The sequence below is a fragment of the Lissotriton vulgaris genome, chromosome 8 (genome assembly GCF_964263255.1).
Source record: "Lissotriton vulgaris chromosome 8, aLisVul1.2, whole genome shotgun sequence".
In the NCBI taxonomy this organism is placed as follows: domain Eukaryota; kingdom Metazoa; phylum Chordata; class Amphibia; order Caudata; family Salamandridae; genus Lissotriton; species Lissotriton vulgaris.
The window spans coordinates 1,172,509,296-1,172,534,310 of NC_141696.1; the positions used below are offsets into that span (position 1 = coordinate 1,172,509,296).

General features: G+C 48.8%; 1 protein-coding gene across 1 annotated transcript in view; it reads right to left on the reverse strand.

The window, feature by feature from the left end:
• INTS6 (integrator complex subunit 6) overlaps positions 1-25,015 on the reverse strand; it is a 462,066-nt gene that overhangs the window by 251,755 nt on the left and 185,296 nt on the right. Inside the window, exon 8 of the mRNA XM_086935031.1 lies at positions 17,877-18,029. Within this exon, the coding sequence (XP_086791157.1) occupies positions 17,877-18,029 (153 nt within the window). The remainder of the gene's footprint in view (positions 1-17,876; positions 18,030-25,015) is intronic.

Genomic DNA, 25,015 nt, shown 5'->3' on the forward strand with positions numbered 1-25,015 from the left:
AAGTACTCGACAATGTAGCCTTACATGTATAGGCTGCATTATTTGTCTTTAATTTTCTCTTAAGTGTCTATGCAGTACTGCAAAGAGGACAGCTTAAGAGATTATTTTGATAGCTCCGGGGTCCCCGCACATGAGCGGGACTATTCACTAGATTATGACTATACACAGAGATCCCCTACTACATAACTTCGGGTCCCAGGGAGCCCACCTTGTGCCTGGAGCAGCTCAGCAACCCAAAGTAGCAAGAATGCTCACCAGACACAGGAAAGATATCCTGTTAATAGTATGTTCCTTGCAGTTAGACAAACACTTGCAGCACCTCAAAATGAAACATGTGTTGCTCTTTCCGGCTCTGCTTCGTGTTACTACCAGAAGCAGCAAATCTCACGACTCCAGTGGCAGTGTGGAATTGGCTGGAACAAGAAAGCTACCCCAAGCTGACAGATAGAAGGGAGGATGGAACAACAGGATGGCAAAAACAGACACCAAGATGCAGAGGGTGCCAACGCTCCAAGACCACCCCAACCAAAAACCCAGCAGAATAGGAAAGAGCAAAAGTAGTGGCGGAGGTACAACGGGGAAGACTCTGGAACGCAAACAAATAGTGGGCCCTGGATACTGACTTTGAAGAATCAGACACTGGTACCATCACATTGGGTGCTGACGCAGATAAAGCAGTCCTGCCAGTAGTCACTTAATTGACAGCAAAGGACTTAATATGATAATTACTGATGGGGGAAGAATAGCAAAAACCTGTTTACAAGGGGCGAGGGCGAGAGTTTATAGTATGGTGAGCGTTCAGCTCACGAGATTCCTCCTGCGGGCACAATGAACACTCGCACCATACAGTAATAATTCCCTACAACAGTTGACAATGTATATGGCAGATAAAGAGGTAGCTTCTCAAGCATTTGGGTGGCAGGTAGCTGTAAGCATGGAGCGCAAGGAGACTGACTGGGGAGGTTTCATAAGTTGTTACAACAAGAATGGTTAAACACTAATTTCATGAGGAGGAACCAGTGTGGAGAATCCTGAAGGTTCCCACAGAGGTCACAGGGGTACACACGAGGTAGGGGTGCAGCCTGTCCATGAAGCTACTCTCTTGGAATGTGAAGGGCCAGGGTAATACAGTGAACCGCAGGATAATAACAAGGTACCGGACACGCCAGTCCCCGGATTTGGTTCTTTTACAGGAGATCCACTTGCTGGGCAACAACTGTCTCTTTCAGGGGAGGGATAGATTTAAAACACTGGTACATGCAGGCTTCACAGAGGGTTTGAGGGAATATTAGTTTGTAGATACCCGTAATTTCAGGTGATGCAGGCGTGGACGTACCCTTTGGGTCCAGGTGGCAGTGAGGGTTACATGAAATGGGGAGGAACTGGTAATGGCCTCTTGGTACCTTCCACGGTGTGCAGGGAACAAGGTTGGAAGAATTGGGAGACTAGATAGCTGAACTTCCTGATGTTCTCTTGATAGTGGGAGGTGAGCAAATTCTCACCCTGCAAGGGGAGCTGGATAGCATTGTCAAAAGCAGGTTAAGGCTACAAGACGTGAAGCTGCGGTCCTTTAAGGAAGCAATGTGGCAGATTAATTTATGGCATGCCAAAGAACCAGAGATCCACCAGTACTCCTTTGCGCCAAATTCATCCCAATCACTCTCCAGTCTGGACTACTTCCTAGTAACAGTGACACCGGGAGGGAGGTATCAGAACACCATATATGCCTCAGGTGATTTCAGACAACTTTCCACTGAAGACGAGTTTGCAGCGGGTACTGCCTTTCGTTGATTCAGGATGGCGGCTTGATCTATGGGAACTAACAGACTGGACCACACGGAAACAGGCCAAGAAAGTGACAACACTGTACTTTAATAGAAACAAGGGTACAGTGACTTCCGGGGTGGTCCGCTGGAAGACAAAGTGAGGACTAGAAGCCATTTAATTGCCCATGTTGCAGGGAAAAGGAAAAAAGAACCCAACAGTCCTCCGTGTGAAGCTCTAACCCCTGGAAACACGGTATGTGACTGAAACAGACTTCAAACACCAAGTATAGAGCAGATCAGGAGGAGTATAAAAGCAGTCAATATAACAGGGCTAGGACACTCTATAGAGCACAACAAGTCTGGAATAAAGAATGGAAAATGTGCGTCTGGCTGACACAGAAACAGAGGAGTGCAAAGTGTGTGCTGAAGATGGCACTTGTGTAGACCGGAGGGAATATTTCTCATATTTAGCTCAATTCCTATGGAAGTTGTAGACATCCTGTACAGTGGACTGAACACAGGGATGTTTAGAGAACTTTATAAATAACATTCCGATCACCCACTGGGGAGGGATACCAGGAAAAGTTTGGATGAGGAACTGCAGGAGGAGAGATAACGGAGGCCCTTACCCAGTTTAAGAGTAGGAAGTCTCCAGGCCCTATAGGTTTCTCTTCGGAGTTCTTTACATGTGTGAAGACATGGACGGTGAAGCTAATTTGTACTATGTTGTAAGGATCAAGAGCTGAGGAAATGCTCCCATGCAATCTCTGGCAGGCGACCATTATCCGAATTCATAAAAACTGGAAAAATGAAGGTAGATCGCACCTCTTGTAGGCCACGATCATTCAAATATTGAAACAAAAATACTGGCCAATATGAAATGCGTTACTTACCTGTAACAGCAGTTATCCAGTATTGGTGTCTTTCATAGATTCACATGCCTGAATCATTCCCCGTCGTCGAGACGGGAGCCTCCGGTAAATAAAAAAGTAATGTCCATAGACATACATAGAGAGAAAGGGTCCAAGGGTCTCCCCTTAGCAGCCTTTCCTTGTCCTTATGTAAAAAGGACCAAACTGACCTAGTCAGCCAATCAGCTCCGACCTCCCTCTAGAACCTTCCTGGGAGGAGCCTCAGTCCCTCAGATTTTCGTACGCACCCAGCTAGGTTTGGCGTAATATAGTTCCGAGAGGGAGGTGAGTCCTTCCCGGGGAGGCGGGAGGGTTGCATGTGAATCTATGAAAGACACCAATACTGGATAACTGCTGTTACAGGTAACGCATTTCTTATCCAGTATTAGGGGTGTCTTTCATAGATTCACATGCCTGAATCAGAGTAGCTAGCAATCACAGTAGCACATTTGTAAAACAGAGTTGCTCTGCCGTCATAGTAGATAATGCATATAATATCATACAATAAAGAGACAGCTTAGACATAATATCATCAGAGCAATAATGTGCATACCTGGAAGGCGGGATGTAGGAAGGCTCACCTTACTGAAAGAGATGGCGAAGCACCGCCTGGCCCACTGCCGCATCCTTCTGGAGCTCGATATCCAGGCAGTAGTGTCTGGAGAAAGTATGCGGTGACTTCCAGGTCGCCGCCCTGCAGATGTCCAGGATTGGCACTCCTGCAAACAGCGCCGCTGACGTGGACATCGCCCTGGTGGAATGAGCGGTAACATGATCATTCAGAGGCCGGCCGGCCTGTTCGTGGCAGAAGGAAATCGCCGAGGAGATCCATCTGGATATGCTTTGCTTCGTGAGTGGTAGGCCCATTCTTGGCCTGCTGTATGCCACGAACAGCTGTGAGGATTTCCTTAGATCCTTAGTCTTCTCCAGGTAGAACTTCAGGCACCTCATAAGGTCCAAAGAATGCAGTGACCTTTCCGCTGCTGTGGAAGGGTTGGCGAAGAAAGACCTAAGGACCAAAGGTTCGTTGAGATGGAAGTCCGACGGTACCTTTGGAATGAACTTAGGGTTTGGTCGCAGTATCACCCTATCATGTCTGAATTGTAGATAAGGTTCTTGAATGGACAAGGCTTGCAGCTCGCTAACCCTTCTGGCCGAAGTTAGAGCGAGCAAGAGTGCAGTTTTCCATGAAAGGTGTTGAAGCGATGCCCTGTGAATGGGTTCAAACGGGTGTCGCATGAGCTGGTTGAGTACCAGGTTAAGCTGCCAGGTGGGGGGTACCTTCCGAGGCCTCGGGAAGGATCTGTATAGTCCTTTGAGGAATTGTTTGACTAGCCGACTAGACCACAGAGAAGGTCCTGTGATCGTTCTGGTGAACCTCGAGATTGCTGCCAGGTGGACTTTGATGGACGCATGCGCCAGTCCCGACTGGGCCAAATGCAGGAGGTATGGTAGTATTTGTTCTGGTGTGATGGTGAGTGGCCGTAAGCCCTGTTCCGAGCACCATATGCAGAACCTCTTCCATTTGAGACAGTAGGTCTTGTTCGTACTGTCCGCTCTTGCTTTGGCTAGCACATCCCTGCAGTCTTGTGGGATATTCAGGCCCCCGAATTCTCTGTGCTCAGGAGCCAGGCTGATAATTTGAGCGATTGGAGGTTCGGGTGTTGCACTTGCCCGTTGGACATCGTCAGTAGGGCTGGGTGTTGGTTCAGTCGGATCGGTGATTTGATGGATAGTCGAAGCAGATCCGAGAACCAGTGTTGCCTCGGCCAGGACGGGGCGATCAGGATCAGGGTGCATGGTTCCGCTTTCATTTTCCTCAGGAGCCGTGGAATCATCGGGAATGGAGGAAAGGCGTATGCAAAGACGCTGTACCATCCGATGGAGAACGCATTTCCTAGTGATCCTGGTTGGGGATGCCAACTTGCGTAGCACGGGCATTTTGCGTTCCTCCTGGTGGCAAAGAGGTCGATGTTTGGGACTCCCCAAAGAGATGTGAGTGAGGGCGCTGTCCGATAGTTCCCACTCGTGGGAGAGGGATTTTTGCCTGCTCAGGGCGTCCGCGATGGTATTGTCCCTTCCCGGCACGTATTCCGCTTTGAGTTGGATGTCGTGTAGTACCAGCCAGTTCCAGATCGTCTGTGATTCGCGTGAGAGCGAGAGTGAACGCGTACCCCCTTGTTTGTTCAAATAGTGCATCGTCGTGGTGTTGTCCGTCCTGACGAGCACTGGGGATTTCTGGATGCGGGGTAGGAAGGCTTGTAGAGCCAGAAACACTGCTCTCAGCTCCAAGAGGTTGATATGGAGCAATTGCTCTTGAGAGTCCCATTTGCCGCTGATCTGTAGGTCCTGGAGCACCGCGCCCCATCCCTCTAGGGAGGCGTCTGTTGTTATCACCAGCGGTGATGCTGGGAGGAGAAACGGTAAGCCCACCGTCAGATTGTGACGACTTGTCCACCATTGTAGAGCTTTTGAAATCTTCGGTGTGATCCGAAGGATGTCTTCGAATGAGCCAGTGCTTTGGGTCCATTGGCTCGCGAGTGCCTCCTGCAAGGGCCGCATTCTGAGCCTGCAGTGCGGTATGAGGAGTATGCAGGAAGACATCATCCCCAGGAGGGAGGAGTAAGTCCGAACTTTCAGGTGCTTTTTCTTTGCCACAGCCGTGGCCAGAGATAAGATCCTGTCTGCTCTTTCTTTTGAGGGGAAGGCCTTCGTGCAGCCTGTGTCTAACATGGCCCCTAGGAAGGTAATTTTTGTTGCGGGCACCATGCATGATTTCTTGATATTGAGCGTCAATCCCAGATTTTGAAAGAGATTGGTGCAGGCGTTGGAGGACGTGACCGCGTCCCCAGGTGAGGGTGCTTTCACCAGCCAGTCGTCTAGGTAGGGGAAGACTTGGTGGCCCAGTTGGCGCAGGAATGCCGCCACAGGCGCAAGGCATTTCGTGAATATGCGCGGTGCGGACTTGAGGCCGAACGGCAGTACTTTGAACTGATAGTGACGGTCCGCCACCTCGAATCTTAGGAACTTCCGGTGAGTTTTGAGGATAGGGATGTGGTAGTATGCGTCCTGGAGATCCAGTGACACCATAAAATCTCCTTTCTCTAGAATGCCCAGGATTTCCTGAATTGTCACCATCCTGAATGATTGGCTTCGTAGGAAGGTGTTGAGCCCCCGGAGATCCAGGATGGGTCTCCACTTGTTTTCTTTTTGTTGTACAAGAAAGAAGTGGGAGTAAAATCCTTTCCCCTTCGAGGATGCCGGAACCCTTTCGATTGCTCCTTTTTGTAGCATTGTCGAAAGTTCCTTTAGAAGCAGGCGTGGATGTTTGTGTGTCCGTCTGCGTGGAGGGGTATTGGGAGGGATGGAGGTGAACTCGAGAGAGTGGCCAAATCGAATAATTTGAAGAACCCACCGGTCCGTGGTGATGTACTGCCAATTGTGAAGGAAATGGGTCAGCTTTCCTCCAATTTGAAAGGACGGAGATGGTGTTCGGACTGGCTGGAGTAGGTGGTCACTGGCGGCCGCCAGCGCCCCTCTTGGTGTTTTTACCTCTGTAGGACGATCTTCCGAATGAAGACTGTCTGCCCTGTTGTTGCTTGTTTTGGTACTGGCCTTTTTGATTGTACGAGAATGAGGACGAGGACCTGTTTTGATATGAGCCTCGATAGGAGGATTGACCCCTGGGCTTGTTGCCCCGAAAGGACTGGTTTCTGAACTGTAGAGATCCCAGGGCCCTTGCCGTGTCTGTGTCCTTTTTAATGGCCTGTAGGGCCTCGTCGACCTGTACTCCAAACAGGTGCTGGCCGTCGAAGGGCATGTCTAGAACCTTTGCCTGAACTTCTTGGCGGAATGAAGTGGCTTTGAGCCATCCCTGTCGTCTCAGTACAGCCGCTCCCGCAAGTTGACGGAAGCCTGTCATGGCTGCGTCGATAGCACAGTCTATGAGCTCCGCTGCAGAAGATTGACCCTCCACGAGGAGCGCTTTCACCTCACCCTGGACGTCATCAGGTAGTTCCTTTATGTAAGGGGCAATGTCCTCCCATAATTGTCGATTGTAACGCCCTAGCAAGGCAATGGAGTTGGCCACCTTGATGGACATGGCCGATGTGGAAGTGAAGCGCTTGCCTATCGTGTCCAGTTTCCTGCCCTCTTTGTCCGGGGGAGCTGACAGTGGTGATGAAGGGTTGCGGGAGTTTTTCTGGGCCGCCTGCGTCACTACCGAGTCCGGTTTGGGGTGACCATTTAGACAAGCCGCTGCAGTGAGTGGTGCCCTGTATTTTTTATCAAGGCGTGGGACCACCGCTGGCACAGAAGCAGGAGTGAGCATTAGCTTCTTTCCCTGTTCCCACAAAAAGTCTATGATTGGAACAGCTTTTGCAGATTTTTGAGGCTGTTCCTTGAAGTCGTGGAGGAAACAGTCCGTTTCCGTGGATTCCACCACCATGTGGAATCTCTTCGCCGCTCTCTCCACCAGCTTGTGGAAACCCGCAATGTCCACCGGTGGGGAGTCCGCTTGGCGTGGTTGTGGTGAAGCTGGGGATGATGTAATATATTCGTCCTCATCAGCCTGGTCCGAGTGGTCTGAGTGAACCTCCTGGACCTCTCCTTCCTCCAGTTCTTCCTCTTCCTCTTCTTCGTCCGAAGAGACCACCACTTGAGGATGAACTTCCTGGTGGGGTTGATGGTGAGGATGAGGGCGTTCCGGTGCGGACACCTGAACATGCACTGGAGGTGTCTGATCTTCTTTGTCCCCTGGTGCGGGACTCTCAGGTGCTTGACCGCCTTTGCTAGGCTCCGGAAAGCGCCGCTTGTAGTCTTGCACAAGAAGTTTCAAGTCATCCACCAGGGTCGCCGGCAGGCATATCATGGGGGTGACTTCGGTGTGGACACTGGCTTGGACCGAGTGTTCCTGATATGTGAATTCGTCCGGTTCCTCATCAGTGCTTTGGCATTTTATGTGAAGGTCTGTGAGTGAAGTAGCGGGATTCAGATGGTCATCCTCTTCGGATTCCTCGCTTTGGAAAATTTCTTGAGGTGGTTGTTTTTCCACCTTGCTAGGAGACGTCGTTTCCGGGGTAATTATTGACTTGCCCTGTTTGGTAGACTGAATGGTAGAGCTTGTAGTCGTCGAGGGGGCCGTCGACAGTGGTAGCATCATGTACGGCGTCTCCACCAGCTTTGATTTTTTCCATGTTTCGTTCGTCGTCGAATCGCCCGTCGACGGTGTCTTCGTCGACGGTGTCTTCGTCGACGGTGTCTTCGTCGACGGTGTCTTCGTCGACGGTGTCTTCGTCGACGGGCTCGTCGCCGACGAGCCGGGCGTCGACGAGGTCTTCGTCGACGGAGGGGTGGACGAAGGGATCTTGGTCGTCGACGACTGCGCAGCCGTCGTCGTCATCGACGGTGCCTTCGTAGACGATTGTCTCGTCGACGAGTCTCTCGTCGACACTCTCGTCAACGACGGTTTTGACGACGATGTGCTCGTCGCTGTTGACGGCGTCGTCGACGGTGTAGTCTTCGTGGTCGACATGGTCAGGGGAATAATAGAAGAAACAGGCCTACCTGTAGATGAAGAGGAAGTAGTCATCGTCGTTGAAGCTGAGGGCGACGATGCCGATGTGGTAGACACCGTGGTTTTTACTGAGGTAGTCCTCTGGCTTTGTCTGGAGGACGGAGCAGGCATTTTGAAGGTTTTATCTTCCTTCGCCGACACTGAGGATGACGCCGATCTCGCCTCAGAAGACTTTTTGTGAGTCTTCGCTGGAGGAGTGTCTGAGTGGCCCGGGGAAGCGTCCCTTGGCCTCTTGCTCGAGACAGCAGAAGTTCTGGAAACGCTGCTCACAGAGGACTCTGGATTGTCCCTGTTCTTAAGCCTGTCCAGCCAGATCAGAAGGCGACCTTCTCTGTCTCTCACGGTCTTTTTGGGAAAAGACCGACAGATTGCGCATTTTTCCGAATTATGATCCGGGTAAAGGCAATACAGGCACAGGTCGTGTTTATCATCCACATGAATCCTTTTCTTGCTGCAGGAAGAGCAGGCCCTGAACAGGGCTTTCTTCCCCGAGTCAGACATGAAAAAGGCAGTATAAACACACACTTACTTCAGGGGTAGTGTGTTGAGGAAGTCCTTGAAGAGTTTTTAGGTTCAGAGAAACTTCCAAGAGAGTTTGTTGATTTTTAGAATAATCCTGAGGAGAGCTCAGGCTGGAGACTCCCTAGCACAACGTGCGGTAGAAAATCTGAGGGACTGAGGCTCCTCCCAGGAAGGTTCTAGAGGGAGGTCGGAGCTGATTGGCTGACTAGGTCAGTTTGGTCCTTTTTACATAAGGACAAGGAAAGGCTGCTAAGGGGAGACCCTTGGACCCTTTCTCTCTATGTATGTCTATGGACATTACTTTTTTATTTACCGGAGGCTCCCGTCTCGACGACGGGGAATGATTCAGGCATGTGAATCTATGAAAGACACCCCTAATACTGGATAACTTGGCAAACCACATACTGCAAGTGATTGATAATTTGATTATATCAGACCAGTCTGTTATACAGGTTCATACAGGTCCACAGGGCCCAACCTGCTGCATTTATTTGGTTGTCTGGCATGGAGAGAACGACTGCAGGACTCCACCGTGCTTCTGGCGTTAGATGTTAAGGCATTTGACTCCCTAGAGTGGCAATATCTCTTGGAACTGCTCAGTCGGCTGGGCGTTAGCCTCTCCTTTTTTGCCTGGATTCAGTTTCTATACCAGACACAACTGACTGGGTTTGGGTCAACAGTACGTTTGGCGTATAAAGTAGGGAGGGGGCTACAATCAGAGAAGCCCTTCATCCCCCCTGCTTTTTGCTTTAGCAGTGGATCCACTGGCTAATTAGCTTTTTTCTGTGATGCTCTACTCTGAAGACTACGGAGGGACTTTGATATAATCTTGCTGTATGCTGAGAACATCTTGTTTTACCTAGCGGAGCCGCTGACATCCATTCCGAGAACAGTTGAGATGTTCAAGGTTTTGGACACTTTGCGGGCATTCACATAAATGAACAAGTTACTTACCTTCGGTAACGATATATCTGTAAGAAACATTAGTTAGTGTTAGATTCCTTACCTTAGAATATCCCCAGGCGTCAGTCTGGATCCGGAAACTTTTGCGTAGCAGTACCCCTGCGCGTCGGTAGGCGTCGTCTGCAGGCGTCCCCTGCGGCTCCGCGTCCGTCGTCGGCGTTGTGCGCCGTGATGACGTCGCTGGAGTACATAGACGCCGCCTCCGCGCGCTGACGTCAGTTCTTTGCACACAGCATTTCCGCGCCAGGAGACGCAGAGCCATGAGAGAACCAACACTGGTGCCATGTAAAAACTAGGGCCCTGAAAGGGATGACCTTAACCCTAGGTATCAGTTCGCAGAACGGGGAGGATGGGTGGGTTCGGTAAGGAATCTAACACTAACTAATGTTTCTTACAGATATATCGTTACCGAAGGTAAGTAACTTGTTCATCTGAAAGAAACACGTTAGTGTTAGATTCCTTACCTTAGAATACATACCCCAGCAATACCAACCCCGGTGGCGGGTCTGCGAACCAATACAAAACTACACCAGAAAGTCCTGGAGGACAGAACGGCCAAAGAAGCCATCCCTCCGGACTTGACTGTCCAGGCAGTAGTGCCTCGCAAAGGTGTGCAGCGAGGCCCACGTAGCTGCTTGGCAAATGTCCTGCAAGGGGACTCCCCGGCCCAGGGCAGTAGTAGCCGCCGTGGCCCGAGTGGAATGGGCCCTCAGCCCAACAGGAGGCTCCTTCCGAGCCAAAGAGTAGCACGCTTTGATGCAGAGGACGACCCATCGAGAGATGGTTCGTTTACAGACCGCCCGTCCCTTCTTCGCACCCACGTAGCCAACAAACAGTTGGTCATCCACCCGGAACTGGCGTGTGCGATCCATGTAAAATGAAAGCGCACGTTTTGGGTCCAGACGATGGAGCCGCTCTTCATCCTTTGAAGGATGCGGAGGCGGGAAGAAGGAAGGGAGGGTGATGGACTGCCCGATGTGAAAGGCCGAAACAACCTTGGGCAGGAAAGAAGGTCTAGTCCTCAGAACCACCTTGTCAGGATGAATGGACAGGAAAGGGGGTTGGACAGAAAGAGCCTGGAGCTCACTCACCCTCCTGGCAGAGGTGATGGCAACCAGGAAAGCCGTCTTTAAAGTCAGGAGACGGAGAGGACAAGAATGAAGGGGCTCAAAGGGAGCACACATCAGGAAAGTCAGAACCAGGTTCAAATCCCACTGAGGCATCACAAACGGAACAGGTGGAAACATGTGAGTGATGCCCTTCAAGAATCGAGTTACAATCGGGGATTTGAACAAAGAAGGCTGATCAGGAAGCCTCAAGAAGGCTGAAAGGGCAGAAAGGTAGCCCTTGATAGTGCCCAGAGCAGAGCCCTGCTGGGCAAGAGAAAGAAGAAACAGAAGAACCTCCGAAAGAGGGGCAGAAAGAGGGTCCACAGCCTTTGCTGTGCACCATGCCACAAATCTGTTCCACCGACAGGCGTATACCGACTTAGTGGAGGGACGCCTGGCTGCCAGAATAACATCACAGACTTCAGGAGGCAAGTCAAATGGCCTCAACTGCCGCCGCTCAATCTCCAAGCATGGAGGTGGAGACTGGACAGGTTCGGGTGGAGGACCGTCCCCTGCTGCTGCGACAGAAGGTCCTCCTGAAGGGGCAGGCGGATCGGGGGACCGACTGACATGCTGAGTAGCTCGGGATACCAGTACCTTCGAGCCCAGTCCGGAGCCACAAGGATAACTTGGGCCCGGTCGCGCCTGATCTTCAGCACTCTGGGCAGAAGTGGTATAGGCGGAAAGGCGTATAACAGACCGCAACTCCACTCGCGCCGAAAGGCGTCGCCGTGCGAGTGCCGTCTTGGAAACTCCAACGCGCAGAACTGATGACATTGCGCGTTCTCTTCTGTGGCGAATAGATCTAACCAAGGCTCTCCCCATTGCAGAAAGATGCCTTGCGCCACGTCCGAGTTCAGACGCCATTCGTGATCCATCGAGCACCGACGGCTGAGTTCGTCCGCCCTGGCGTTCAGAGAACCTGCCAGGTGTTGAACCGTCAGAGTCACGCCCTGACGTTCCAGCCATTGCCAGAGGCGCAGAGCCTCCTGGCAAAGGGTCCACGACCCCACTCCGCCCTGTTTGTTGCAGTACCACATGGCGGTGGTGTTGTCGGTGAACACCTGCACTACACTCCCGTTGACAAAGGGGAGGAATGCCTTCAGTGCCAGACGAATCGCCCGCAGCTCCAACAGATTGATATGGAGCCGGGACTCCGCCGGAGACCAGATGCCTCTGATCTCTGCCTCTCCCAAGTGGCCACCCCAGCCCTGGAGGGACGCGTCCGTCACGACAACGTGCTCCGGTTGGGGAAGGGAGAGGGACTTGCCCCTGACCCAATCGCGGTCCGTAAGCCACCACTGCAGTTGTCTCGCAGTGCCCTCCGAGATCAAGACGTGGTCGGACAAGTTGCCCTGATGCTGGGCCCACTGAAACTTCAGGTCCCACTGCAGAGCCCGCATCCGCCACCTGGCGTGATGCACCAGAAGGATGCAGGAAGCCATCAGTCCCAGCAGCCGCAGCGTCAACCTGACCAAGACTCGGGATAGCGGCTGAAAGATGGGAATCAAAGCCTGAATATCCCGAACCCGCCGTTCCAGAGGATAAACCCGAAACTGCGCCGAGTCCAGAACCGCTCCGATGAAAAGGAGCTTTTGAGAGGGACACAGGTGTGATTTCGGCACGTAGATGGAGAACCCCAGGTCGTGCAAGAGGTCTGCCGTCATCTGAAGGTGGTGGACGACTGTTTGGGGCGAGCCCGCCTTCAACAACCAATCGTCTAGGTAGGGGAAGACTGAAACCCCCAACCTGCGCAGATGGGCTGCGACCACCGCCATCACCTTCGTGAACACCCGTGGGGCGCTGGTAAGGCCGAAGGGGAGCACGATAAACTGAAAGTGCTCCAGGCCTACCGTGAACCGCAGGTAACGCCGGTGGGCCGGCAGGACGGGGATGTGGAAATAGGCGTCCTGCAAGTCCAACGCTACCATCCAGTCTTGTGGGTCTAGAGCAGCCAAGACCTGAGCTAACGTCAACATCTTGAACTTCTCCTTCCGGAGGAAGCCGTTGACGTTCCTTAGATCCAAGATAGGACGTAGGCCCCCCTTGTCCTTCTTGGGCACCAGAAAGTAGTGGGAATAGCAACCACGCCCTACTTCTGGCCCAGGAACGCGCTCGATGGCCCCCTTGGCCAAGAGGGCCGTAACTTCCTCCTGCAGAAGTGTCAAGTGGTCCCCCGACACACGGTGGTTCTGCGGTGGCATGGCTGGAGGAGAGGTCTCGAAGGGGAGGGAGTAGCCCCTTCGGACGATTTGCAGCACCCACCTGTCCGAAGTGATGGTGCGCCAGTGAGCGTGGTGATGGCGAACCCTGCCACCCACTGGCGTCACATGGGGCCGAAAGCACGGACTAGGAGGATTTTGGGGTAGATGCTGCGGGGGAAGGTGTGGTCTGACCCCGCCGTTGTCCCCGACCGCCACCACGGCGGTTTCCACGGCCGCCACCGCGTTGGAAGGATTGTTGCGGCGCGTGGCTGGCAGCACGTGTGGGGGCGCCCCTTCCTTGGCCACGAAAGGGACGAAACGAACCCGGTTGCTGACGCTGGGTCGAGAGACCCAAGGACTTGGCCGTGACCCTGGAGTCCTTGAAGCGTTCCAGCGCGTGGTCCGCTTTGTCACCGAACAGGTGACAGCCATCAAACGGCATGTCCATTAGGGTATTTTGGACATCAGCCGAAAAATTGGCGGATCTCAGCCAGGCGTGGCGACGAATCGCCACCGTCGTAGACATAGCTCTGCCCAGCGAGTCGGTCGTATCAAGACCACACCGAATTGAATATTTCGCTGCATCTCGGCCCTCAGCCACAGCCTGACCGAGCTTTGCCCGCACCTCCATGGGGCATTCTGGCAGCAGCTCCGCGACCGTATCCCACACAGAGTGGGTGTAGCGGCCCAAGAGGCAGGCGGTGTTGCAAGACCGCCGGCCCAAACTAATGGACGAGAAGACCTTTTTGCCAAACTGGTCATACCTCTTGGATTCCCGGTCGGGCGGGGCCGACGGGAATGCGGATTGGGAGGTCGAGGCCTGGATCACCAGACTCTCAGGAGTGGGGTGGGTAGACAGGTACTTGGGGTCGTCCGGACAAGGACGGTGGCGCCTGGCCACGTTCCGATCAACAGGCGCACCTGAAGCGGGCCTGGACCACGTGCCCAACAGAACGTCAGACAAGGCTTCATTAAACGGCAGCAGTGGCTCCAGTGGGCATGACTGCGGTTTGAAGACCTCGGTGAGGATGTTAGGCCTCACGGCCGCGACGGGGAGCTCAAGGTTTAAGGCCTTGGCAGCCCTCATCAGCACCACAGAATAGGCAGCTCCCTCCACCGATGCCACGGAAGGAGGAGAGATCAAACCAGGGTTAGGAGAGTCGTCCAAACCACTGGCATCCCCCAAGTCACCTGTCCAGTCCGGGTCATACTGGCACTCGCGAGCCAGAGGGTCCTCGGACCCCTCCCAACCTTCACCGTACTCCTCATCCTCTCCGTATTCGGAGTCAATGATGAAGACCGGCTCCTCGGGGTTCATGGGCCCCATCGGCGCCGGGACCGGCGTCGAGCGACGCCCGTCCGGCGCCGGAGAAGGTAAGCGGAGAACCGGCGCCGCGCGGGGGCGGCGTCGGGGGTAACCCCGATGGCAACGGCGCCGGGGAGGCCGGAAGACCAGCCGGCGCCGATCCCGAAGGCCCCTGCGGCGCCGGAGCCGTCGGCGGCGCCGGGGCCGGAGCACCCGACGGCGCCGAGGCAGGGACACCCGAACCGCCAGGGCCCCCAGACGGTAGCACTGGGCCCGAAGGCGCCGTAGGCCCCGTCGGAGAAGCGAGCGCCCTCATGGCCATGAGGAACGCCTCGATCTCCTCAGGCGTCGCGCCATGCCCAGGGACCGGAGGGTATGAGGCAGGCCGCGCCGGCGACTCTCGCGGAGCCGCGGGGTTGGGGTCACCCGAGCCCCCGGCCGCATCGCGCGAGCGTCGGGGGGGAGTCGGGGGTACGATGACGACGCCCCGACTTCTTGTGCTTCCTACCTGACGAGCCTGACGAGTGGTGTCGACTTCCGGAGCGCCCGGCGCGGCTCCGCGACCGCTCCCTCGAACGCTCTCTCGACCTCCGGCCGGACCGGGACCGCTCCCGGTCCCGACGTGGGGCCGACACCCGGAGCTCCAGTAGCTTGCGGGACCGCTCCCGCCTAGCCTTGTTGGTAAGGGCCCGGCAATCGACGCAGGAGTCCACGTCGTGGTCGGGGCCCAGACACCGGAGGCAGAGGCGGTGATGGTCTGTGACCGACATCGTGCGCTCACAGTCATCGCAATTCTTAAACCCAGGCATCCTATCAGGCACAAAAGAGAAAAAACAATCGAAAAACTTGGTCAAAGACCGGAGTACTGCTCTTCAGATCTGCGTCCACTGGCGCGGAAAAAAGAAGAACTGACGTCAGCGCGCGGAGGCGGCGTCTATGTACTCCAGCGACGTCATCACGGCGCACGACGCCGACGACGGACGCGGAGCCGCAGGGGACGCCTGCAGACGACGCCTACCGACGCGCAGGGGTACTGCTACGCAAAAGTTTCCGGATCCAGACTGACGCCTGGGGATATTCTAAGGTAAGGAATCTAACACTAACGTGTTTCTTTCAGATTGAACAAAATGCCCTTCATCTGGGAGGAGAAAGGCTTTAAGCACTAGGAAATGTATGTTTACCACTGATCCAAAGTTGTTCCATGAACACAATCTGGAGCGATACTGGTAGCATTTAAACAAGACGTGGGGCAATGGTGCAGGGTTCCCTTATCACTGTTGGGGAGAGAGGCACTCTATGAAATGATATACCATGCAAAGTTCTTCAATAGAAGCTGCAGTATTCCCATTTTGAAGCAGACCGCCTATTCACAGAGGAGGAGGCTGAAGTTAGGTTGTTGTTGTGGTGTGGAGGGACAGTGAAGATAGCTATATCCACTATTACTTGGTAAAAGTACCAGGGGGGTATTGCTCTCCCGAACCTGCGCCTCGATTACTGGACAATGCATTTGCTGATAGTTAACAACCAGGCATTTGCAGGCCGACGCAAACCATCCCTAATAGCGAAGAGAAGGGGAATGGATCCATAGGTTATCTAAGGTACTTATATACAGAGAACAGCCTGTAACCATCTTAATCCCAACCATAATGGCGATAAGGACATGGAAGAAAATCTGAAAAGTATGCAAGATCCCTTTTTAAAACACTATTGTGGGACACAGCAGCGTCAGAGGGACTGCGACAGATAGAAGGCCATGGGAAATGTGGCATGCTACATATCCCCAATCTAGGGGACACCTGGGCTGAAGGGGAGTTAATGTCCTTTGCAGCATTGCAAAAGCAATATCAGCTGGCTGGTAGCCAGTTCTTACAATACCTCCAGCTTCGAGAAATGTTGTTAAATGAAATAGGCATGGAATGTAGGGCCCTGGGTGTCCCCCCGATTAAACATGCAGTGACCCACATTTACACCACACATTGCTTATCAACAGTCAACCCCCATTAAAGGCTCAGAGAAATGGGAGCAGAATCTGGGCAGTCTGTATGACTAAGACTGGTGGGTTACCTTCAGGTATCCCAGTAAGGTCGCAATCTGTGCAAGCTTCCCACTGATCCAGCTGAAATTGTTCCACAGATCCTACTATAACAGGATCCAGCTGTTTCCATGGGAAGAATACCTACAGATAGATGTTTGAGATGTGTTAAGCTAATGCACATAGTCAGGGACTACCTGGGTGTCCCTCAGGTCTAGAAGAGGATAAATCACAAACTCACTGGTGATGTGAGAGTCCATTATACTTACCTCCCCTCTAATGATGCCAAGCATATGCAGAGACTTATCCCTCAATCAGTATAACCTCCTCCTGTGCAATATGGCACTGGTGGTTGCCAGTCATGTGGTGTGTTGCTTGAAAGGGCTAGCCGACAGCAAGACAGAGGGTAGACAATATGGACTGGTGTCAGAAAGCTGAAGAACTAATACAAAGCAAGAGGAAGCCCACAAAGTCATCAAGGTGTTGGGACCTTGGCGAAAGGTGGAGAATGGCTGAACTGCGGCATAGCAATCCCGGGTGCCAGCAGGTACAGTGGAGTCACCCTGGATGGATAAGGCATAGAAGGGTAAACTCAGGGACGAAATACAGAATGGGTGCTGGGGGAAGGGTTGTGGTTTAGTCTGATCTGAACCGGATACCCTAACATCCCCGAAGAGACAGCTGTAATAGTTTCAACACTGTTATAAGACAATATGCATAATAAAACAATTTTTAAAAAGTGTGCTTCATGTGTGCTTTCATAACTACTGAATGTGTACAGTTCATTTATAGGTATTTAACATTAGGTTTTGTATTACAAAATATGGCATTCTACAGCCTTTCCATTCACTCTCTGTACCCCAGCAAGACTGTCATATAATTTATTTTCCTTTCCTTTCTCTTACTGGAAAGTGAGAGGGGTTTATACACACCATGTTAAAAAAAATAAGCAGTTATCTGTCAGAACACATAGCCTGACATCTAACCTTTGTCTTTGAAGCACACAAAATTTGACAAGATACAGAATTTTAAGGCATCTTTATGCATTGCTTGAATTTTCATGACCCACCAAAAATCAGCTCCCACAGTTTGGGAAATACTGGTTTAGCAGATACATTTCTGCAGTACAACAAAAAGTAACTGATTAATATAAAAAAACAAGTTTTGTTTTCCTAAAAAGTAAAGTAATTTTAAAATCATTAACTATGATCTTCCTTATAAACTTAACTACAAAAATGTAGGCCAATCATTACTGTGGTAAAATGTTCATGCGTATCAAACCAAGTGTGCAATTTACCAGTATTTTGGTACATGCAATAAAAGTCGCCACTATTAACACTTTATAAAAGTAATTTTACCTAAATAAGGGAGACCAAATTTTAATTAAAACTTTCAACAACAACTGTAATTCAGGAAAAAGTGTGATTTTGTGTCAAACAATTTATTATTACAGACCAGCCTTCTAGTAACATTTCTAAAAATATTTACCTGCCAGCAAGTGTGGGGCGCTTTCCTTTCAAGGATATATTGCGTTAGTGGTGAAGGTTCCAACTCATACTTGTCAAAAGGAAGTTTGTCAATTACCATTGGCTCACAGTCAGTGCAAGAAAACTTCACTATAGGATGCGATGTACGTGGTGGCTAAACAAAAAAGTACTCTTATGACAACATAAACATGACATCAAATATTCAAACCATATATAAAATTCTGAACAATACAAATATTACATACAGTATTCACTATTAATAGCTGTTTATAATAAAAGCAAATGAGCCAACTAAGGAAATGGAAAGAGACTAGTTACTTACCTGTAACAATAGTTTTGAACCTTGAGGAAAGTTGCTGCTTCTTAAGCTATGCATCATCTTCATAGCTGTTTAGATCGAGAATAGTTATTTGCATCTGAAATTAAAAATAATTCATGTAGACTCTGGACATGCTGAACAAGACTTGTTTAGATGTAGAAAAAAAAACCAAAAAAAAAAACCAGCCATGCCACAATATTAAAGATCATCTTTTGATTATTTTTATATTAAGAGCAGCCTCCTTCAACAACTCTTATGTTTGCACGGAACAAGTCATGTTTATAGGAGGTTGGGTAGGTTATGCATGAACCAAACAGCAAAACTATTTCTACAAGAAAAATGTGTTGCTTTTACAACACAAGTCGGTCTATCAACATGCTGAGCACAACATGTCTTTGGGAGCTTCTGTGGGCTTCAGGCAGGTTAAAGGGTGAAGCAGTCTTGAATACTTTCCGTGGTTAAATTGAGAAGGTGCTTGGCAGTGGGGGCCACAGGTACTCATTTTTGGGGCCAGGCACTTATTTTTCATCGCAAACACAATAGGTTGATGAACGGAGAAAACTTTTCAGACACTTGCCCCCAGTCACTATAAGATCTGGGTTAAATCTATCATCACGTCGCCACCCCAGTTCAGACCCAGTCATATGCAAATCAGTCTTGACCTTGTGCCTCATGGGAACAGTCCAGCCTCAACTGCCAAGCCAGATCTTCCCTGGACCAGAAACAAGCATTCTGGGGCCAGTTTCATAACGCTCTTCATCAGCCAGGCTAGCTTGAATCCAGTGGCAAAATTAGCAAGGGACCCACATCTGAGCATGCTCTGCCAACTTATGGCAAACAAAGCAAACACAAGGAGATGATGGACGGAGAACAGAAACTTTCCAGATACTCGCCCCTAGCCACTATTGATCTGAGTTAAATCCATCATCGTTCTTTAGCTGGCTTCGCCACCCCAGCTCATACCTAACCTGGCATGGCAGTTCAGGCAGGACTTTTACCATAAAGAACAGGGTCAAGACTGATTTGCACGTGGCTGGGTCTGAACTGGGGTGGCGACATGAGCTAAAGAACGATGATGGATTCAACCCAGATCTATGACGGGGGTAAGTGTCCGAAAAGTATCAGTGCTGCATCCAGCTCCTTGTGTTCGACTTACTTTTCATCATCATTTACCAAGAGAGTGGAGAAACACAGAACAGGGTAATGAAAGATAAAAAACGTATCAAAGGGAGAGAGCAGAAACCTGCAAGAGTGAGGAAGTGGCAGGGAATATCTGCTAGTGGATTAAAGCGCTATGGGGTGGATTCAAGACAATACAGGCATGGTATTTGGAACACCGGTATTTAGTAGCGCAGACAGTGGGCATCTGACCAGAGCTTTGGTCACCAGCATTCATTCTTTTACAAATCAGGCACTAAATAATTTTAACATAAAGACAAACCATTGTTGCAGCCTGCCTTGATTTTGAATGAAAGAAATACTGTTACAATACCACGAAGGAGCTTGACGTAAGTGGTCTTAAGTTCTACTGCACCATCAACAAAATATTTCTCCTAAAATGTGCATTAAGTGCTTTAAGAAACATTGTATTTTCTCTACTCGCTGAACACTTGCCGCTTATAATTTGAAGTTAATTAGAACATGACCGATAATGGTCTGTTTTCCTGAAATCTCCTTCTAAATAATCGGAGTGTCTATTTCTAATATAGAATGTTTATTTATTTTCTTCTCCTGGTGGTGTATATTTAAAGAAAACTTACAATATTTATTTAAAATAATCACCCAAAAAGTGTTTTAAAAGTTTAGGTGTTACTTTAATACTACGGTCTCATCAAAACCACAATTTCTCTTCTACAGATAATAAATGCATCTTACGTGCTGAAGTGAAAGACAATAAAAATCAAAACTTCATGTGGAGAAAACATTCAACTAAATTCAGGCATATTTCCTTCTTCACCTGCACCCCAGATTTTATTTTCCAGATCTATTTTAGATAAGAACAGTAATCTATTCCGTAAGGCAGTCACCTTTATTTGTTCGGCCGGCATCTCCAATGAACACAAAATGGCCAAGTAACACACTGCCTGCTCTAGCAATTCTTACCGTCTGCATGGATAGTGGCCTTCATGCTCAAACTGGGCTTTTGGGAGGAGCATGATTAACACTGTCCAGTTACAATCAAAATTCAAGACAAATCTATTTAAATGAATTCATCTGTTGAAGTTGAGGAAATGGAGTAAAATTGATCAGTCATGAAAGGACTGAATAGAGGTCAAAGATGGTGATGCATATCAGAAGCAGACTGCTGCAAATCATAAGAACCTAAGATGGGTAGGTGTTTGCCGGCTTACACAGAACAGAGAAAAGCAAGAGGAGATTGTGGCAGGGTAGGTCTGATATTAACTAACAATAAGTGAAGTAGTCCAAGATAAAGTGAGGACACATTAGAAGAACACTTCCCAATTCTAAATAGTTTCTAGCACCTAGAGTAACCAATCTAAATCTTCCTGAAGTGGACAATCAATTCAAATATATGATGGTGGAAAATTAGGTAGAAGTGAACTGAGCTTAACTTCCTCTGTGGAGGTTTAAATGACCATTATTTTCACATTAAAGACCGCTATCTGCAAAGGATGATCAGTAATCTTAGTAACCGGTATCCTCAATGTTGTCAGCTCAGCCCTTCCCCTTGCCCAGACCCCCATTAATGTTGGATCCAATCTTCAACATACCTGGTAGGAGAAACTTTCAAGTGAAAGATATGTCATACCAACAAATATAGTTGATGGCCATTTTGAGCAACTGATCAACAGAATGCAGGGAAGGATAAACAATGAGCAACACTGGGAAACCGGTTCAAATTTTAATTCAACTAATACTTGAAGAAAAAAAAAAAAGAAAATGAATTTAAAAAACACAACCACCGGTATACTGATGTATATGGATATTGATGTAATGTATCTTGATATTTATATTGATGTAGTAAACTTACCAAGCTTATATATTCTACGAATGCACATTTTCAGATGCATTATACCAGTGATAAAAAAAGTTAATGTATACATCTAGCTACTTTGAGGTGCTTGTGAGATATAGTTAACATATTGCAAGAAAGTGTGGCAAACTGTTTCAGATGGCCCAACTGTGTGAGCCTTACCAGCTCAGGAGGCTAAGAATACACTGCAGAACAGGAGGAAAATCATGACTGACTATTACTCATTGTCAGGAGGCTCTTTTTACTTTTTCAGTCTGTAAAAAGGCCTGCAACCTAGTAATAAAGACCAGACAGCTTCAAATGCTATTAAATTCAGAGCTTTACATAACTGAACATGATGGCACCACACATCTTTTCATGTCTAACACATATCGCAACCCTTATCCCTAGGTGTAGGAGTGATTAGTCGCAATGTTCTAAAGAGTAGCCAAGAACAAGTTAATTCTTTTCAGTAACCTGCTTCTTTTTTAAAAACACCCAGGCACCAGAACGCATAGGCACATTTTCCAATAATGCTGCCATGTGGTAGGTAGTGCTGCATGGCTCTGCAATGACTCCCCACCACCCTAAAAGTGACAGTAGTGCGATTCATATAAGCGCTGCCCTGCATTGACATCGGTTCCTTTATCATTCTCCTTTCATGGCCTCAGATATTGAGCCCTTCAAACAAATTGTCGAGAGTGTGCTCAGCTCTAATGTGAGACCTATTATGATGCTCAGGAGTCCACTCCACAGAATGGGGGAGGAAAGAGAGCTGTGATAAATCTGTGGTTAGATAAGAGTATCCAAGAGAAATAGCATTACTGAAGGTAAATAACATGTTCGTTCCATGGATACTTTTAATCACAGATTACTAACCTTTTGATTAGATACCATAGCAGTGCCTCTAACGTAGAGGGTTTGAAAAGTGGACTCAAAAACACAAATCCTTCAGGAATGAGCAGTCAAAATGGACTTCCTGCTTGAACCAACCGCCAACACAGTAGTTCTTTTTGGACATGTGCACCAGTGCCAACGTTGTAGACTGGTAGATGTTTAATGCAATATTCTCCCACCAATACAGTCCTAGCAGTTTTGGCTCTGGTGGAATGAGCTTTCAGGCCTTCAGATGTTTGCTTCTTGGCCAGTTCACATCAGATTGTGCTGCGAAGCACTGTACACCTTGACATGGTCCCATTTTACTTTGCCTTTGCTTTCTTTGCGCAAGACAACATTACAAAAAGTTGGTCATCCATACAATGGCCTTTTGTGCATCAATTCAGAAACTTAGCCCTCTTACGGTTACGCCAAAGGAGCCTCATTATTTGCAGGGTGAGGTAGAGCAAAAAACATTGATAGAGTACTATTTTGGTCAAAGTGAAAACACATTGTACTGAGAGGATACAAATGATGAAGATAGTCTTGAGCGTCACAATAAGTACCTGTGCATTGGCTCAAAGGAAGTGCACAAGAGAAATGTTTAAGGCTCGATTTAAACACGTTTTGACGTGAATGGTTTCAGAGGAGACATGCGAGTCAGACCTTTCATATATTGCATCGCAACTGGCGATCTGAATAGAGAGGGTTGGTCAGGTAAACACAAAAAAGACTAAAAGGGCTGACAAATAACCCATTAATGTGCCCTCTGCAAGACCTTGTTGGGTGTACAAAAGCATAAACATTAACACAACCGAAATCTTGGCCTGCAGAGCAGAAGTCTGTCAAGCACAAGGCAACACATTGCTTCCAGTGTAAATTGACCCTGTGGAAGTGCATCTAGTTAGTTGGCAAGTCTAATGCATCTCATTGCTGCCTCTTTCTCCACACATGGAGGTGACGCTTGGTTGCACGCTCTGCCCTGAAACAGACAGGAGGTCCTCCTGAATTGGTAGCCGGATCAGCGGGTAAATACAAAAAAACTCTGGGTTCCAGACTCTCATGGCCTAGTCCAGGGTGATTAAGAGAATTTGGGTCCAGTCCATCTTGATTTTCCTCAAGGCTTGTGGCCGAAGAGGTAGAGACAGAAATGCATACAGAAGCCCTGTGTCTCATCTCAGAGTGAATGAATCTTCTAGTGAATGCTCAGGATTAAACTTCTCCAAATGCACTGAAGTTTTCATACTTTGTGTCCGACAGTGGCAAATCGATTAAATCCAGGGCATACCTCACTGGATGAAGATACCCTGCACCACCACTAGAAGGAGATAGAGCACTGCTTGCGGACCTCAAGTGCTATCTGTTGCAACAATGAAATCTCAATGAGGTAGAGAGAGTGGGATACTGCAAGTCAGGTTAGTTCTAGTCAACCAGAATAGCAGATGCAGACACATCTCCTGAAAGATCTGAAAGGAATAGGAGGCAGCCATGATGCTGTGCTCACTAGGATCTGAGGCTGTACTGCAGGGTACACATATGCCATTTGGTGTTCGGGATGAAGTGCATGCACAAGGACAGGGATCCAAGCAGCCTCAGAGCCATTCTCTATTTCTGTGTCAGTTTGAATTGTTTAAATTCATCAACATAAAAAACATTAATAGAACAATGGTAAAATATTGATGATAATACATGAATGTAAAATAAAAGCCTTGTGCAAAAATAGCACAGCAGATTTTAAAAACAATTTTAGCAGTTGATAATCAATTTGTCAAAAAGTAATCAGTGCAAAATTAGGGATTATGCTGAGGAAGAAGTGCAATTGTTTACGAGAAGCATAAATGGAAAGCAAATATTCTTTGGGACAATAACGTCTTGAGGTTTTAAAAACAAGCAGCAGCTAGTAATACATTTATCAGACAAAAATGGGTCAGTGCAAGCTTAATACATACAGGGGCAGAAAATGCCATTTCCTAATCAATGCTCAAGTAATATTGATCTTTTATACACATTTGATTGAAGGAATTTAGTCACAGCAAGCACCACATTGTTTTTGGGGTCTGTTTTACAAATCTTTGCTGCTTCCCATTAATGTCCAAGTCCCAGAGATAAGCAGAGAGTTCTAATCCACTTTAATTGCTCCAGCCTATACGCAGAGCGGAAAAAGAAAACATGCTCAACACTTTCACTATTAGGAGTACATCATGAGGGATTTGTCATGCTCGGAGATTGGTTCGGACCAATTTTTCGTGAAAGATGCTAAAGGAAGAGCACCTAACCCGAGTTGTATATACAATTTTCTAAGGTGCAGGCATTGCAGGTAATTAAAAAAACTTCTCAATGTTTAACCCCTTCGATGCGCATGACGAGCTGAGCTCGTCATGAGGCACGGTTGAGCTGTGCTCATGACGAGCTGAGCTCGTCATGAACAATGGGAATAACTCGGGACCCAGCACAGGAGGGGAAAACCATAAGCAGCGATGGTGTTAAAGAAACCTTAAATTTTAAGAAAATGCAGTTAAACTCCCCAGGGAGGATGAGTTCACACTTGAGCTAAGCTTGGAACCAAAAGTAGTTCTTCACAATGAGAGGCGCATTACACAGCATAAAGTTTCAGTTAAACCAAACGTCTTCCAGTCCAAGATTGGTAAGAGACTTGGATGTACTTCACCCTTTGGATTTCTAACACATGCTGTCTAATAATATCTTGAAGTTCTGCTCGAAAAAGCACAAGCTCTTCAATGGGCTAAACTCTAACCCAGTACAAAAATGGTTTTATGACAGCGCTAGTCTAATGATCGCAGGGCTAGATCCATCCCAAGGGAAGCAAAGGAGTACTTAGTGACAGCTTCAATATTTGTCTTATAAAAGAAATCCTGGAAGGTGCAAGGTCTTAATCATTGCTATGATCCCAGAGTTCAGCTCCTTAGTTTGCTGCACTAATAGCCTGGGCTCTACAAAACTCCATTACGGA